This window comes from Brachypodium distachyon, chromosome 4 (assembly GCF_000005505.3).
Source record: "Brachypodium distachyon strain Bd21 chromosome 4, Brachypodium_distachyon_v3.0, whole genome shotgun sequence".
Taxonomy (NCBI): domain Eukaryota; kingdom Viridiplantae; phylum Streptophyta; class Magnoliopsida; order Poales; family Poaceae; genus Brachypodium; species Brachypodium distachyon.
The window spans coordinates 3,753,372-3,771,182 of record NC_016134.3 but is presented as its reverse complement, the minus strand read 5'-3'; the positions used below and the strand labels follow the sequence as shown (position 1 = coordinate 3,771,182).

General features: G+C 42.9%; 2 protein-coding genes across 6 annotated transcripts; one reads left to right on the top strand and one right to left on the bottom strand.

Moving 5' to 3' along the window:
- Positions 1-2,565: 2,565 nt before the first annotated feature.
- Positions 2,566-5,642, bottom strand: LOC100843110 (probable prefoldin subunit 3). The gene is made up of 6 exons (XM_003579096.4): positions 5,416-5,642; positions 4,459-4,516; positions 3,928-3,999; positions 3,208-3,327; positions 3,026-3,127; positions 2,566-2,921 (listed from the first exon to the last, which is right to left on the bottom strand). Exons 1-6 carry the CDS (start codon positions 5,574-5,576, stop codon positions 2,847-2,849), a joined length of 588 nt encoding a protein of 195 aa, XP_003579144.1. The 5' UTR covers positions 5,577-5,642; the 3' UTR covers positions 2,566-2,846.
- Positions 5,643-12,016: 6,374 nt separating this feature from the next.
- Positions 12,017-14,790, top strand: LOC104584844. Of its 5 annotated transcripts, none has more exons than XM_024454955.1 (10): positions 12,017-12,128; positions 12,245-12,378; positions 12,453-12,550; positions 12,759-12,812; positions 12,948-13,016; positions 13,111-13,284; positions 13,368-13,526; positions 13,602-14,170; positions 14,256-14,315; positions 14,389-14,790. In XM_024454955.1, exons 1-7 carry the CDS (start codon positions 12,066-12,068, stop codon positions 13,484-13,486), a joined length of 711 nt encoding a protein of 236 aa, XP_024310723.1. In that variant the 5' UTR covers positions 12,017-12,065; the 3' UTR covers positions 13,487-13,526; positions 13,602-14,170; positions 14,256-14,315; positions 14,389-14,790. The 5 variants fall into 5 exon arrangements, with proteins under 5 accessions (XP_024310723.1, XP_014758058.1, XP_024310722.1 ...); XM_014902572.2 differs by having other exon boundaries at positions 12,759-12,836; XM_024454954.1 differs by lacking the exons at positions 13,111-13,284; positions 13,368-13,526 and having other exon boundaries at positions 13,714-13,925; positions 14,093-14,170.
- Positions 14,791-17,811: the final 3,021 nt, after the last annotated feature.

Here is a 17,811-nt window from a genome sequence, read left to right as displayed (position 1 = left end):
TTTAGAAACAGATACATCAATTTTTGAGCAAATTTAAGACGAGAATTATGAAACCGACGGAGTACCACTTACCGCGTAGTACTGTGTGTGTCCTCTCTGGCTAACTTTCCGTGTGCTGTGTCTGCATGCCTAATCAATCGAAATGGAAATTCAATTTTGCTTTTTAGTTGTTGGCTCTAGAGGACTTGCTTCAATTTCCCGGTTGAGGATGGACGACAAGATGGCCTGCTCCATCAGAAATGCTAGTAGATTTTTTATTTTATTTTTTGCGACGAAACAGAGGATTTTATTGATGAATAGAAAGAGTACAATCTTGGATCAACACAACACCATCAACACCCGGGACATCCCTAACGTCCTCGTTAACATGTTGACGAGTACAGAAAGCCACACAGACCCTCGATCGACAGTTCTGAAATCGATTTGGTACTGTGGAATTTACTCTGCAAGAAGTCAAGAACATACTCTGTCACAGCAAGATTTCAATATTTCTTCCTGGTACAGGAACATTGAGTCAAAATACATTTGTGGCAGTAAAAAAGAGCTAGACAATTGAATTTCTCGAACATGTCTCGTTGGAACTCCAGAGGCTCCGTGTCATTTTAGATATTGAATTTCCAAGTTCTTTGAGTGGAGGAGTGTGTTTAATTGATTTTGGAATTAGGTTAATGCATGTGCACTAATAAATGAGATAGCTGGGATTCTTCTAGGCTTCAACAATGCTGGCTCCAGCATTCTCTGTAGCTCATCAAAAGATACTGTAGCACCCCATCGTTCATAACAACAGGATTTGGAGGGCGTTCAACAGTATTAGAGGAATGTCAGTATTGAATGCTGAAGACGAGCTTTAGATAATAGGAATGCTAGCTGTAGCCAACATTAGATTGGATTAGGAAGGGCGACATGGGATGAACACTTGATCAGCACAGCTAGGAAAGAAATAAGTAGGACTAACAGAATTAACAAAAATGAACTTTTAGAAACAGCTAAGAAGTACAGATAATTGTGCAGTATTTCTTTTATTCAAACCATGAATAGTTGTGTAATTTGATAATTAGAAACTGAAATAGGCTTCCCTTCAAAGAACTTTTCCTTAACAAAAATGGTAGTAACGCCGACGTCATGTCAGCTAGATAGCAGTGAAGGAAACTGAAATATAAATGGTTAACTGCTGATAATGACATAGACAATTTCGTTTTCAGCTTTTCCTATTGATTTGTTGCTTGCGGCGATGTTACACATATTTGACAGGATTCCCATGTTCAGAAGGAAAATCATGTGTAGCAATTCGGTTAGAATTTTGATTCAGCAACCACGAGCATGGAGTTTATTTTCTTTTTCTTTCCCTTCGCATGGAAATTAATGTAATAGGACTAAGGGTTCATATCTGCAAAATATTGTTTTAAACATATTGACAAAGATTTCCATGGAATTTGACACGTATGTAGTTCATTACACAAATTTATCAAGCCATTGACCACGCACATTTTGAGAGACACATGAGGTTTAGGTCTACTGTAAGTTTTCAAAGTATATTGATGGGGCATTTTGAGAAATCGAACTGAACTAATGAGAAAGCTGACCAACTGATGTATGATCGCAAATTCATTATAAGAATGTGAATAATGATATATTGATCAAATCACGTCAGAAAAGGTAACCTGAGAACATCTGGCAACTTAAATAACCTCTAAATCAAGACCATGCAAGGTGGGATGTCTAATCAAGGAGTAGCAATACATTGACCAAATCTAGCTTAAGTGGCAGCTGTTGCTGTCATCAAACAGAAAAGAAATCAGAATGGCAATAGCAGTGTGTGTCAACTTGCACTACTCAGAGCACGCAACACTGCTCCAGATATTCAAAGCGTGTAAATAAGCAAACCTGAAGTTTGCATCATGAGTTCTTGACAGCATGGGTGAAAGTTGGACCAATTAATACCTTGAAAGATTGCATTAGAGGTCAAATGTGCCCCCCCTGAGATCAATCGTGGCGGGATGACAGCGGTAACCGTCCTGAGAGGTCGGCCATGGTGGGCGGCAACTGTTACCACCGCCACATGTCTGCCTTGGGATTGTGACCACCGCCGTGTCTGTGTGTCAGCATTATGTGTGGAGAGGATGCAGAAAGGACCGAAAGGTGCTGCTTCATGTCATGCTCAGTGTTCATATGAAAAGGAGCTCTGAAAAACCTTTGGCTCAAGTCAGGTCAGGCTGTTAGTAGCTGTAACCGAAGGAAGCACACTAATCAATGATCACTTGATGCAAAAAGCAGAATAATAAGCGTTCAAGTGAAAAAAAAAAGCTCTGAAAAATCTTTGGCTCAAGTCAGGTCAGGCTGTTAGTAGCTGTAACCGAAGGAAGCAGCCTAATCAACGATCACTTGATGCAAAAAGCAGAATAATAATTTGATGGCAACATTTGGTACCGTTCAACTTATAAGCATGGTCATTGATCAGACACGTAATTCGTCACCACAGTGCTCAACATGACACGTAATCTGATGATTTCTAATCTTTCCTCAAGCAGAAATTGTCACGGTTGTCACAGTTCATCTTTTAGAGGATTTAAATCCAGGCTCATGCCAGACAAGAAGGTAATAGCTCTAAATTTTTTGTTTCATCAAGCACTAAACAAGTGCATGTAGCCAAAACAGAAGCAAACATCATCCCCAACAGCAGGTGGTAGAGTACCAACAACATAAACTGAATAAGATTGGTACATTTTTGTCACGCGGCGAATGAAACCATCACCAGCAAATGGCACACACTATGACCATACACTAAATTGCCAGAGGTGGCAAGAAGTACAAAAATATCCCGATTTCATTGGTTGCATACATGAAGATCAAGTTTCTTTCATTGCAGATTGTTTGCTTCTCCGCTGGTGCACGTCCCAGTTAAATATCCGAGCAATTGTTACCTGATAAAAAAATGCAGTTCACAATATTGAGCGTAAGATCATGTTGTGTGTACACTCGAACATCCAGACTTTGAGACTAGTGAAACTGGTCATAGTCATTTCACCTGGGTTATGGTTTGTTGGTCCCGCAAGAAGTGAAGATCAGCAACGAGGACTTCTAAACTGGCCCTCGCATTTTCCAAGTTACTTTTCAAGAGGTCATTGGCCTGCAAAACTCCAGGTAATGAGGGGGCTAACTAAAATAGAAGGACTGGAATATGACAATGCTTGGTTTGCCCAAAATAACCTCATCGCAGGAATATTCTAGCATCACATTTGCACCCAACCATAGGCACACGGAATTTGAATCCTCAATTTTTGCACGTGAATAGATTCCCTCAGATAATTCAAAATCGGCTATGAGTGCCTGCAGTGATTATTTAGAAGTCAATGATAGTTAAAGACTGAACTTTCACTTAAATAATTACACTCATCACAGCTAGTATTCAGTATGGTTAAAATTTCAAAAAACAATCATGAACTCAACTGTTTCATTCCCCAAGAAATGTACATAAATGATGTTGCCAACAAGAGAATGAATAATATAAAAATGGTCGGAAAAATTACAGTTACAGTCTGTATTCCACGTTTTGGAGATAATTGCAACAGGTAAAACAGAGTAGTTATAAGTTATAACCTTGCATATTGAAATAAGGTAATGAAACAAAAACTAGTTAGCCACAAACTGTTAAGAAAACATTCGAAAGGACAGACTTTGACATTTTGTGAGTATGAATGCTAAGGTACTCATTTTCTCGAAAGGATAAACGCGAAGGTGCTCTATGGAGGCATGTAGAACCTTCAACAGGAAACAGGAAACTCTTCATTATGGTATTCAATGAAATTCTTTAGGAAAAAAAATATACTTTCATTTGAAGCATTAAGTTAAAAAGCAAAAAGGACAGACGCGATGCACTGAAATAGAAAAATACTGAAAAAGAAGTGGAGTTTTAAAAATTACACAAACCTCTCCCAAGGCCTTTTTAGCTTGTAAAGTTGCAACAATACCCAAGCACTTCTCTATATCCGGAATTTTTGCCTGTAATAGGGAAAAGATGGTTAAAATATGTTATACTCCTTCTGTTAGCAAATTTATGTCGTTTTGGACATTGGCATGGTCTCCAGACATACACCTTTGACCGTTACTATTTATATGTAGTAGAAAATATAAAAACGTATAGCATGAAATTATTGTTAATGGCAATCTAGCGATATTATTTTCACCTTAGCAAATTTTGACCGCAGGATTTCTAACACTCATTGTTGACAAGTATATTACTTGTTTATAGTACTAATTCTCAAGCTTTTAATATGTACTCTACTAACTAGAGAATAGTTGCACCAGGGAACACCCATATTTCAATCCAGGAGAACAAAGAACATGATCAGTGATAGTGTTTAGCAATACCACCATTGCAATATTACTAATAATGAAACATAAGTTCTATTTTGACCCTAAATTGCCTCAATGAATCTAAGCAAAAAAAAAAAAGAGCACCTGAAGTTCTCTTTGTTGTGCTAAAAGTTTCATCTCCACCATTTTGTACTGTTGTAGCCTAAGCAAAAAGGCAAAGACAGGTTACATTTCCCATGCAAATAAAGCACAACCAAGTATCCTACCCAAAAATAAAAGCACGGAGAAGTAAGAATTGAAGATGTACGCATGCAGATATAAACATGATTTTACCAAAACCTGCTGAAGAAAACTTCTGAGATTGCTTTTATTCGAATAAATATACTACTGTACAAAACTGCGGCATATGAAATTCACATACTAAAACTGAACACGGAAGGCAAGACATACACAGTTTGTTTTACTAATATTTTTCGTAAAGAACAACAACATGACATAATACTGTATAGGATACACCAACAGGGAACAATACTAACAGATTGTCAAACTGAAATTGCAAGTTTGGATATAACGGATGTAACAGCAAACATATTTGCAGCAACAAAGAGGTAAGCAGAGTGGCAACTAGCGGGCATAGCTACTAGCCTACCACCAACTCTGGATTTGGTGTAAAAATGCTAGCTCTCGCCGAGTATTATGACTTTGGAGGCAACGAAACACATAATCAGTTCCAAAACCCTAAAGCAGGCGGTTTGACTACTGCGAGCTCCGACCTAGCCTGCCAACCAAACAAGTGTCCGGAAGCAGCACAACCCCTACAAGGATCTAGCCGAAGATCTAACGTGTTGAGGAACTTGCAGAGACAAATCAAAGATCCATTGTTCCGGACGCCGACGACTTCCAGAGAAACGCAGAACTCCGACCGCACGGAGGATTTCTGGATCAAGCGCGCGAATATGCCTCCAAAGGATCCAGCTTTACAGCATAGCTGCCGCACCAGTCCTCCGGGAACACCGCTACAGCGCCAAAGTGGACAGCTCCTCCGAGAGGTACAGACGCAGAGATGGGGGGGAAGGGGAGCGGAGCCAAAGGAGGAGCTACCTTTCTTGGAGGAAGGCGAGGGCAGAGTTGACGTCGAGCCCGGCCTGGCGGAGGTAGGTCTCGACGTCCTCGACGAAGGACGCCGCGGGGATGCCCCGCCGATCCGCCACGCCCTGCGGCGTGGATGCCGCCACCGCCGAGGAGGAGGTGGCCGCCGCCATGAGAGCGCAGGACAGAGAGAGGAGAGAGCGAGAGAGGAGGGGAGAGGACGAGAGGAGAGAAGGCCCAACTGAAGTGGAAGACAAGTCAGGCCCAAAGAAGAAGAAGCTCGGTCCCTGACAGGTTGGGTCCATCTCGTTCCTGGCAAAGTTCTGGTTAATCGTGTGCTTTGAGACCGGCCCAGCGCGATCGCTCTTGGACCAATTAGGCCTAGCACGGGCTGACATCCGAATTGTGGTTTTTTCTGGACCAATTCGGATGTGTTTTTTTTTTGAAAGGTAGTATTCATTAAACACTTGTAGTTCGCTCAAAAAAAATAAAATTAAACACTTGTAGAATTGTTACAATCAGAGACTCCTCGCGCAGGAGGGCACGTCCCCTGACAACACATCGCCGCCTGCAGTCAGGCTAGAGAGTTTTTGCGAGCTCATGTGCCACACAGTTGTTCGCACGACTAGTGAATTGGTATCGGATCCCTGGATCAAACGTCGCCGGTCGATGAATATCCTGGATGATTGGGCGCAGCGGGGATAGGGTCTGGGTGTCCCCCTGCAGCTATGTAATGACGGTCTGACAATCACTCTCAAGGATCAAGGGGAGGGAGCCAGCATCCAGAGCCAGTTTGAGTCCTTCCAGGCAGGCCACCGCCTCCGCCATTTCAGCGTTGGGGCGGCTACCAATGGTGTTCCAAGCCAAAACCACAATTGTCTTCCCAGGATTTCTAACAATGGCTTCCCAAGTAGCCAGACCAGTGTCATGATGGAAGGAAGCATCCACATTGAGCTTGAACCAACCAATCTCTAGGGGTTTCCAGAGAGACCTCGAGGAGGAAGATTGGGCCACTGGTGGTAAAGGTTGGCCAAAGAGAGGAGCTTTCCCTTTCAAATCAGGCTCTGGGATTTTCTCGTCCAGATGTTGAAGCGAATCAGCATAGTTGAACAGGAACTGGGCGGATGCTGTGACAGACGCATCCCCTTTTGGCGAAGATGATGTCGTTTTGCAAGTGCCAGGCTCTCCACCATAAGAAAAGAAGGTGGGATCTGCACACCGCATCCACCTTGCTTAGCAGCATGAGAACCCAATCCGGTCCGGAGTTGCACATCTCAGAATCAGGGGGGAGCAGCCAGCTGGCCCGGACCGAATCTCTTAATTAGCGCTTTTGCCTTCGTGCAAGACACAACCGCATGAAAACCATCTTCGTTTTCAACACCACAGATGGAGCAGATTGGGAGGACTTTCTTAAAGCGATGATGCCTATTAACCTGCACTGCCAGAGATTCATTTGCAAGCTTCCAGGCAAAGACCTTTATCTTGGGAGGCACCTCACACTTTCAAATTAGTTTCCACAAAGGACGGCTGCCGTCTGGTCTCAGGCTGTGTTTATTTTTTGACGCATTCGATAAGTCGAAAAATAGCCAAAATTGAATTTTAAAATCCTGATTAAGAAAAAATGGGTATACTCTGTTATTAATAAATCGTAGGGTGTGAAAGGAGCTCAACCGTCTGATCTTATCGATCTTGATGCTCCACCTAGTTGGTTTTCGAGCTGCACGATGGTCTTACGAATCAGCTACACGATGTGAGGCACCGGTGCACTAGTGAACTTGGAGGTGATGACGTCTAGATCTGAACGGAGAGCACGTGGCGGCTGTCAACGATCGATGTCGATGTTGTTGCTCCGTCCACCGTTGCAACGCCTCGCCGTTGACGGTTCCATGTAAATGAATTGTATAAGCCCTGTCATTCCGTTCCGATGGCATGCAACTCCGTTTCATATCGTATCAAGTGACTTTCTATTTCTATTAAATGTATCTAGATATCTTTTAGGCATAGATACATCCATATTTAGACAAATTTGAGTCACTTAATATGGGACGGAGAGAGTACATACCCATCCTATTAAAATGCAGGTGATAAATATAAGAGCATAACATGGCACGACCGAAAGCATTTTGTGTGCCTTCATATTTTAGCAATTACACTCTGTATTACGAACACAGTAGAAACATGTTTTTAAGCATCATATGTACAGCTTGACAAATATACATAATGAAATCCAGCTTCTATAGAGTTCTCAGCTCTTGCACCTAAAAAAGATACCACCCTATAGAAGCGTAAAATAAAATCAACTTAAGGCATAAAGAAGCTTTAAGTACACTTGCAACTGTAGTATGCTTCTGTGATGAATCATGCTCCTTCTCAAGAGGCTTGAGGCCCTTTATGACTAACAAAGGATCAAGGTATACACCAGAGTAAATTCTTTTGAATGTCCACACAATATGCAACTTTCAAATGATTGTAGAGATGAAATGAGCATTTTTATTGGAAAATAGACTACACCGTGAACATTTCCTTCTGCATTGCCATGTCATAGCTTTCCCTGGCAAGAAATCCAAGAATAGTATGGAAGATGAGTTACATGTGAACTAACTCATGGATGGAGATCTTACATTAAATTATGGCACAAAATTGGCAAGCACCAACAATGCCTTACCTAAGAACCAACTACTTAGCCATTCTAAGAGGTAGAACTGTTTTAGAACGCCAACCTTGTGAATTGCCATTTTTTATAATATTCCGTCTGACAATGTTTGATCCCAGCTGCATCACGTACCGAAGTCTTCTCATTGAATGGGATAGAACTAAGATTTCAGTTTGCACAGAATGGAGCTGGATATGTGCAACCGTCATATAAATTTGAAAATACATTAAACACCATATTAGTTATTACAGATGCTGTACCTGTAGCAGTTTTCGTCCCGATCAAATATTATCCTGCATTTTGCATGATGGTTTCTACATCAGCGAGATCAACATTTACAAACTTGGGAACCTGCAAAAAAGAAGAACTGAACTTCTGTAAAATATCTCTCTCTTACTGTTCGAGTTAATTCTTCTTCCTTTCGCGGTAGAAGGGTTGTATTCATAACACCACTTTTGTCATGGCATCTTTAATTAGATACCATCAGAAAACATCTTGTGTATGAGATTTTTTTTTTCTTTTCTTCTATTTGCATGAGAACCCAACAAGTTATGGCATGGACTGGACTATTCCTTATTAGAAAGTGGTCATCTGCATGTATCCTAAATTCCTAATTAAAATAACCAAAATAACAATATCCTGGAGCAGATCCCAATCCTATGCAGAATCACATACGCATTAGCTGAACAAATGTCTCAGGTGCAAGGACAATGCACCTTGCAGCAGATCAATGTAACTTTGCATCTAGCCATGTGCTAAACATGATCCTGAAATTGCAAATATATTAACACGTGTGGATATAACTATGGACAAAGTGGCTAGCTGATTAAATCCCAAGAAGATGAGATTGGTTAAAATGAATGCACAAAATGCTAGGTGGGTTATACATAGTATAACAGCTCTAGGACATAAAGAGCGACATCTTGAACCTTGCTCTACCCATAAATTTAAAACAGAGACTACACTGCAGTTTGTAGTGAACAGGTAGGGAAGAAACTGGGTTTTAATCACATTTCCCAGTCTAGAATTGAGTAATCTGCAATCGAAAAATATGTATGCTAGCCCATTATGGTTAACTTTATGTAGCTTGTGCTTGTTATATTATGCAATGAAGAAAACTATTAGAATGTGTTGTCACTCCAATATGCTACCATATATGCATATGATAAAATGCATGACTGAAAATATTTCGTTGGACTAAAATGCACATACACGATGTTTTCCAACGATTGATGACCGAGCAAAAGGGAACAAACCAATCAATGAACTCGCTTCAATGCATACTAAACAACCATATCTCTAAACTTTAAGAAAATATATTAACACTCATAATTACCTTTTTCTATCCAAGTACTTGTCCACATAATTTTCTAGAAGTTCAAAGCAGTATTTTATACAATACAACATTATGTCATATATCTTTTGTGATAAGTTAGAAACCACAACACATAATGTCAACATCTCTCATCCAGAAGATTAGTTTAGACGGCTATCAGTTTTCAGTACTGATTTACAACTGAATGTAAAAGAGTGCACCAGGTTCTTGCATACACCAATGAAGAACCTCTCTATGACTCTATCCGTAGAAATAAAAACTGAAATCCTTGTGGTTTTGTATTAACAGAAGTGCTCAAGAGCTTTGCATCAAAAGGAGTACAACACCATTCTACAAAAGAGAATACATTACCAAAGAAATTTCACAGGCATCATCAGTCAAAGATAAATGGAAAACCAATTCAAGATTTTCTATTTTCTTAGCTACACATCTGATGAAATAAAGCTCGACATTAAGTATGCTATGTCGAGTTCTTTATCAGCATACTAATGAGAACATTCTGAAGATGGGAAATTCACTTCAGACAACAGTTTCTTACTCTTCTCAGCCCAGATACCTATGCCAAATGATAATTTAACTGACCTCTCCTTAGTTTGGCAAACTCCAGGACAATCAGCACTACCTTGAATTCTTGAATTCATCAGAGCAAAAGTAATTTACCACGCAAAGAGATTAACGGAAATACCTGCACCCTGGACTTTGTGTGGGCATGCACCTCGATCATTTCACACTCGCAGATGAACTTGAACACCGCACGAATCAACCATCTGGTTTAGCCCTACAAAACTATTTTTTAAAATTTAGATGCAACAATATTCACCACAGTATTAACCATCTGGTTCAGCCCTCCAAATCCAAAAGATCAACGCCTCGCATAGGACAGAGCCACACAATGGCGCTGAAAGAAGCGACCGAATCCATGACCACTGAGGTGCGTCCAAAGAACAGCAAGCATTAATGTAGCAGGAGAATAAACGGTGCCCAACATAGCACACCAGAACGACAGCCCCCACCAAGACGATTTGAATCAGATCAATTAGATCAGAGGCACGGATGCCAAACTCCATCCAGAAGAAAAGACAGAAAAGAGCCCCATGGAGGGGGCAATCGGGGATCCGGCAGACTCCGGCCGGTCTGGAAGCACGGCGAGCACCAAGCCAGGCCACCGCCCCAACGAAAGAGCACATGATGCAAATCAAAACACACACCGAGAGGAGAAAAGCGTAAAGAACCTGCAACACGCACCATAAATCAGGGGAGAAGACTAGCGAGGGCAGCCGCGCACACGAAGAAGGACAGCCAGAACAGGGGCAGCAGCCGCCGGCGCAGTGAGGAATTGGAAGACGCCACCGCCTGTCGAAAGAAAGGATGGAAGAAAGAGAATGCAGGAAGAAAGAGTAGGCGGAAGAAAGCCCAGGAAGCCCATACCGCCACACGTAGTCCTCGAACCACCGCGTTCGCGAGGACACGGCGACACGTATCCAAGACTTCCCGTCATTACGATAGACACGCTGACAGGCCGACCCACCCTACACGGAAAATCCTGCGCGGAAAGCCGCAGGGCGCTGAGAGCGCGAGGATTCTGCCCGGGCGTAGAGATTGTAGGGATATATGCCACTAACCTCCTCGCTCCTACACAACTCTCTCTAGCAATTCACATGTTGTTCCCGCTCTAGCCGTCGTTGATGCCACCATCGGCAATGAACCATGTGCCACCATCTGCCAAGATGAAGAAATTGAATTACGTTGACCCAGCGAAAGATGATGAACTGCGACGTGGGATGTCTGGCGTTGAGACGGCAACGAAAAGTGAGTCCACCTTAATCCCTGCTTCTTTCTTTTCTCACGCGCGCATATATTAATTAATTGCTCTAATAGAGCACTCACAGGTTATCTTGTATTGTGTTCTTTCTTCATTAAGTTCGCAGGCTTTGGGAGGAGAAATCTAAACAATTCGAAGTTCAATTTGGCTGCTCGGAATATCCTGACAGAGTTTCTAGCAGACGTTTTGACAATCAAATATCGTTTGGTACCATCACGTAGCCAGATGCATTTACTAAATTTGCTCCAACGGTGGTTGGCATTGGTTTGTTCGATGGTAACTATATTATACTTATATGCTTGCAGCTAGATTGAGGATGTCCAAATCTGTTTTTCTCGCCGGCCCCACTAGCTAATTATAAGAAAAATCATGACTTCTACAGGACCTGAACAGATATTTGAGTGTACAGGCGTAGTTATACCATCCTCAAGATATGGTTTAACAAGATTCCTGACTTCTGGACGTCTCGTTCAAGTTTTTAATCAGGAGAGGAATAAAGAGGATGAAATGACGGTTGGTTCTGCTGATTACCGTGCCTCCATTTCTGCTAATTATTGTGCCTCCATTTCGCTGTACTAATTACTATAGCTATGCTGACATACTGCTTTTATCACTGCAGGTTCAAGTGGGCGTCCCTGTCCTTTACCCAACAGATGGAGCTATCATTGGTTTTATCGAACTATACGATGAAGATATTGCTATCGTGACGTCGGCCTTGTTACCACAGCCAGATATCCGTCCTGTAAATTTATATCATGAGCAGACATTTCTGCCTCCCGGTACTAATGTAACAGCTGTTGGGCGTGGCTTCATGAAAGAAGGTTTTATGCTTCAGAATGGGGCGCTAATAGATGAGGGTCCAATTAGTGCAGATGATCCAAAATCTTAATGTTTCTAATTGTCAAATCGCAGAGGTATAATAAGATGGCATATTTCTTATAATTTAGCATGACCAAATTCTTTTATATAATTGCAGTAGTAGAATATGAGTGGTCTAATATGTCCCTCCGTCATATTGCTTTCATTATAGCTTGGACTTGGAGGGCCGTTAGTTCATTCTGATAAATACTTTGTTGGGATAAACATCCGTTACGCAAAAGGAAGGACTTGGTGCCTACCGTTCATGTCAATTCGTGAACGCTTGGAGCAATTTCGGATATTGACGTATGTCTTCTTGTATGCTTCTGATATCTGCTCCCAATTATTATTTTCACACTGACTACCATTTTCTATTGCAGTCCAAGAAATCTGGAAGGAAGCGATGATTCTGGAAATCTGGAAGGAAGCGATGATTCTGGGCAAGAAGAAAGAGATGAAACTAACCTGTATGGTGCAGGTGAGTGTGGCGGAACCACTTCATACCAATAATTTGTGCTTTTTCAATCTTGCTTATTGAAGCTTATTTATACTTCTTTTTTAACTTACAACATTTGCCAGTTTGAGCACAAAATTAATGGTTTTTCTTTCTGCTCTTTCCTAGAGCATGTGATGCAACATCTTTCAGTGGGTTGCTGATTCATCTTTCCTAATCTTATACATTTTAGGGAGCTCAAGTGGAACAACCGAAACTAGCAGTCAGGGATATTCCCCTCCTCCAGGTGCATCAATGATAGTCCCTTCAGGTGTTAATTATCATGCAAGTTGACATTCTAGACATTACTGGTTTATGACTGTGCTCTTAATATCATGTGACTTAACATCTGAGTATAATTTTTATCACCTTATTTTCTTAGGATTTATGCGTAGGCAAAAGTGGCTGGACTCCATGGGCTATCCCAGGCCACCACCACTTATGCTCGAACGTAAGTTGGCATTTGTACAGATGATTCACTCCTTGCGTATTTTGGTAGCTGTTGTAGCATTAATAGAAACTTTCATGGTTGTTTCTTTTGCCAGTGAATGGACGTTTGCTTCATACATTTGAAGATTTTTTCGGTCACTTGCATGCGTGGAAAAATTATCTTTTTAGTCTCTCATGTTGCACTGAGGGGCCGAATCCCTGGGTGAGACTTGGTTCAAACATTGTCCAAGCTATATCCCGACGTGTTGTCTCACTTGCTTCATTCAATGGTGAATTTACGGTTATCTTCTTCTTACTTCTTCCTGCTAGTATTTGATCTTCACCAGCTGATGATCATAGCTTTGATGTGTAGGTGCCACTAGGTTTTTTGCATGCACGGGATTACTTATAAAGTGTAGGGTTGGCCGACACTATGGCAGTACCACACCCTCGCGCACAGTCATTAATTCTGACTTCTGCCAGTTTGGTTAGAACTTGTGAAGCCACCGATAAAATTGATGAGAAATTGAGGGTTGGTGCTCACCATTGTGTTTTTTGGTCTTTTAAGTTAGATAATTGGTTGATTGACCTCACTTTATCATTACAGATTGAGGTGTTTCTCCCACCAAATCAACGTGTCAGCGGGACATTAGTAGCGTACAACTCTTGTTATAATCTAGCTGTTGTTCGTCCTGAATGTTTACGCGTTGTTTGCCCAGAAGATATTCTCCTCGTGGACACCCCAGACCAAATCAGGGACAGGCAATTCAGAAGAATGTCTCGTGAGGAGCTTGAGCTTAAAAAGAAGGTTGTAGCTGTAGGTCGGGAGCCTGAAGAAGGATTATTATGTGCCTCTTTCGGGGTAGTAACTAAAGAACTTATAACTAGTGGATGCAAAGAACTTAGGATGTCCACTTGCAAAATAAAGAAGGTACACCGCTCATTTCTCTTGCCCTTTTTTATTCACGATATGAACTATAAATAATTGCATCACATCTATTTGAGTTGCCACTTTGTTAACCTATATGCACATTCACTAAACTCCCATATCAATTTGGATGATGGGTGTTTTGTTGGCATGAACTTCTATGATGGAAGAAATCACGGTACTCTTTTCCTGCCAAAGAAGTATATTATAAAAGTTCTACTCAAGTTGGAGCTCCCCCAATCACCAAGGTATTTGTTCTGTTACCTTTCTGTGTACGCTTCTACATAACCATATATTTACTGGATGAGCTTAACTCGACATATTGAACGACAGAGATGACCATGCCGTGCTGAGATTAGATTCCCCAGATGATGGGACGAACTACAGTAACAGGTAATTTTTTTTTCTGTATACATCATTCCAATTCAACAACCAACTTATATATGTTGCAAAACTTGAACTGCAGATGGCCGGTACCAAAATCAAGATGATCTTGGTCTTAGATTCTACTTCATGCAGAAGGAAGCGTCTGATTCTTAATTCAAGTTAAGAGATAGGCAGCAACTCTTGTAGACCTTTCTCATGGGACCTGTGAGAATTATAAATTCAACTTAGATAATGTTTACTAAAAAATTAGAGTTTAAAAGCATTCTTGAAAGTAGTATGCATGTGTAAAAAACAGTTTAAAAGCATTACGTACACGGTCTAGATATGATGAGGTACTTAAAAATTGTTAAGGTACATGATGTACTGCTATGAGCTCATGTACACGGTCTAGATATGATGAGGTACTTAAAAATTGTTAAAGTACATGCGATGTTCCATCATTGTATCTTGGGTGCATGATGAGGTACTAAATTTTGATTAATGTTTGTGGTGTGATTTTTTTCCTCTACATGGCGTACAATTATGAGCTCATGTCCACCGTATTTAGAGATAATGTATCTGGTATGTACTTTGATGTACCCATCATAATCTGTCACGTACTACAAATTGATAAATACTTATCATGTACTAGAATGTACTCACAAACAAACCGGTACAAAAGTGGGAAAAAAATTTGGTAGCATGTCACATGAAAAAAAAATGTCACCCTGTCGCATGCAAAAAGTCAGAGAAAGAATGAAAAAAAGTGGAGACAATTGTCAGTGGTTTAAAAGGAAACATTAGACAGAGACAAAAACTTTTTCTCTTAATCAACTCTCCTTAATATAATACACATTAAATGAACTGTCCCATGTGCGAAACGACTGGCCGGGACAGGACGGCGGGGTTAGATAGCCAGGGTTACCGTTTCCGCGTTATAAGTTACACGCACAGCAACCTTCCACAATTTTTGTTTCTAGTGCTCTTTTTTTGAAGGGTCTTTTTCCCCTCTAGATCTCTCTCTACTCAACGGTTCAAATTTAACACACCACTTCTATTTATATCAATTTGTAAAAAGAAAACAGTAGCAATTCACTAAAAGGATCGGAAACAAGGGATCGAGATTTTCATATCGAATACAAATGATGGTTTGGTATAAAAAGAAATTTGAAATCCATCCGCTAACAGTTTCTGCTTTCTAAGCTGAATGCTTCCCTCTCTGTCTGCTCACGCGCCTCAGGGCTCAGGCCCTCAGCCCCTCACACCACAACCAAGTTTGATTGCATCGAATTAAATCATAATTGGCCCTTTCCATCCGCGGGAAATGCTATCCAAGATAAATTCAACCTAATTCGGAACCATATAATTGGCAAATGTGATGAGCTATAACCATGCACATAATTGATCCTGACAAATGCGGGTTCCCGAATAGGAGTACTACTTAAAATGCCAACGACGCATAGCAAATGTGATGCAGCATAGAAATTGAACAAATCCAGCTCTGATGCACGTTAAGGAAACACTCGCCGGCCGGCCGGGAATGCCAACGACGCCGGCCATGGATGGCTGCAGCGCAGAGCAGAGAAGCAGTGCGCTATGACGGTATGATCATCGATGCTTCCATCGGTACCGAGCCGACGGCGAGTTGACGGCGCCAGCGTGGTGACGACGCTTCTCACGACCACCACCTGACGACGACCACGACATTGCTCTGCGGGCGCCGGCCTTGCCCCTCAATCGCTCCGCCTCCGCCAGGCCATCGAGATATTTCGTCGCCGCCGCCGACAGAAACAGCTCCGGTGGATCATACTCATACGTCCATGGCGGTGGCGGCGGCGGCGACAGGAGATGGTATAGCTCGTGCTCTGTCACGTACATCAGCAGAAAAGGTTCAATCCGCATCGCCGCCGCCGCAGATCTCTCTCAGGACGCGGCAGCTCAGCCCCTGGGCGAGCTCGCGCCACAGCGCCGCCACCAGGGGGTCGTTCCTCAGAGCGCGCGCGGTGCCGTCCAGGCCGCCGGAGAGGAACGGGGCGGCGGCGAACGCGTCCACGCACGCCCACAAGTAGTCGCTGCTGCCGGCGCCGGAGACGACGGAGCTGGTGTCGACGTAGAAGGGGCCCACGTAGAAGACCACGTGCCGCCCGTAAGCGCGGACCCTAAGCGCGACGGCGGCGAGGAGCTGCTGCAGCGGCACCAGGTAGCGGAGGGAGAGAGTCGAGGCTGTGGCGCCTAACTGCTTTGGGAGAAAGGGATCGGCGGCGGCGGCGGGGAGGAAGCCGGCGTCGACGAAGGCGGCGTGGAAGAGGATGAAGAGGCGGCCCAGGAGGAGCTCGCCGTCCCACCGCCGGGCGTCGATGACCCTGTGCAGAGGAGAGTTCATCTTCGCCATGGCTGCCTACGAGACTTGGGTCAAGATTATTAGTACGGAGGAGTATTAGAGATTGACTACCCTCGCCCCGATCCTCTCGAACGATCAGCGCGTCAACTTGGGTTTCAGTCACGTGGACGTGCTTCTGGCCCACCTCGGCCCAAAATCTTCCCATCTTGTCCTGGCCCTGTTTCACAGAGCAGTCCAATTTTTTGTAAACTTCGGGCTTTCAAAGAAATTTCGGTCCTCCTCCCGAACGAGCGCGTCGACTTGGGTTGTCCATTTTCTCTATTCAGTGCGTGGACATTTTGAATCAGATTCTGTGGTCTGCCCCATTTGTAGGGAGGCTGCTGATCATTGGCGTCATGCCCTAATTCGCTGCTCCATGTCGAGATGTATTTTGTCGTTAATGGATGATGATCTAGTGGAACATGTGATTGCTTCTGCCATTCCTGATGCCCGGTTATGGCTTGCGACGCTTTTCGAGACATGCTATTAGGAGGATCTGACTAAAATTCTTGTCACGTTGTGGGCGATCTGGTGGGCGCGGTGTCGGGCGATCCATGACGATGAGTTTCAGAGTCCTTTGTCCACCTTGGCACCTTCGGTTTTATTCAGAGATTCTGGACTATCTTCAAACTCCCATGGCCAAAAAGCATGGCTTTGCTCCGCCGGCGCCTCGGCCTGCAGCTTCTCCCAGATGGATCCCTCCAGCTCCAGGACCAGGACGTGTGAAGATCAATGTCGACGCAGGTCTGTCTCGCTCTGTGAATTCAGGCGCGGTGGCGGCTGTTTGTCACAATGAACATGGGGTCTATATGAGGGCTTCAGCTGTGACTTATTCAACCCCTTATGGCTTCACCTGAAGTTCTTGAAGCGATTGTGTGCTGTGAAGCTCTATCTCGGGCTGCTGATCTAGGTGTTCCTTTAATTCAAATTGCATCTGACTGCCTTGGTGTTGTGAAGAATTTCCATGAAGAGAGCTTATGCCAGTACAGTACCATTGCTAGAGAGTTCAAGGAGAGGAAGAAACACTTCAGTTCGGTCCATCTTGGCCATGAGAAGAGGGAAGCTGACTCTGATGCCCAGAACCTCTCTAAGGACTCTCCCTGCTGGGCGCCATTAGTGGCTCCTAAATACTCCTGATATCTC

Bases quoted from the DNA above. Each gene is read 5' to 3' on its own strand.
- LOC100843110 (XM_003579096.4), bottom strand. From the start codon at position 5,576: ATGGCGGCGGCCACCTCCTCCTCGGCGGTGGCGGCATCCACGCCGCAG. The intron at 3,328-3,927 runs GTTTGTGTAATT...TAATCACTGCAG, and splicing joins CTAAAAAGGCCTTGGGAGAG to GCACTCATAGCCGATTTTGA. The intron at 3,128-3,207 runs GTTATTTTGGGC...GGAGTTTTGCAG, and splicing joins TAGAATATTCCTGCGATGAG to GCCAATGACCTCTTGAAAAG.
- LOC104584844 (XM_014902571.1), top strand. From the start codon at position 12,066: ATGAGGGTCCAATTAGTGCAGATGATCCAAAATCTTAATGTTTCTAAT. The intron at 12,129-12,244 runs GTATAATAAGAT...CTTTCATTATAG, and splicing joins CTAATTGTCAAATCGCAGAG to CTTGGACTTGGAGGGCCGTT. The intron at 12,837-12,947 runs GTGTTAATTATC...TTATTTTCTTAG, and splicing joins ATCAATGATAGTCCCTTCAG to GATTTATGCGTAGGCAAAAG.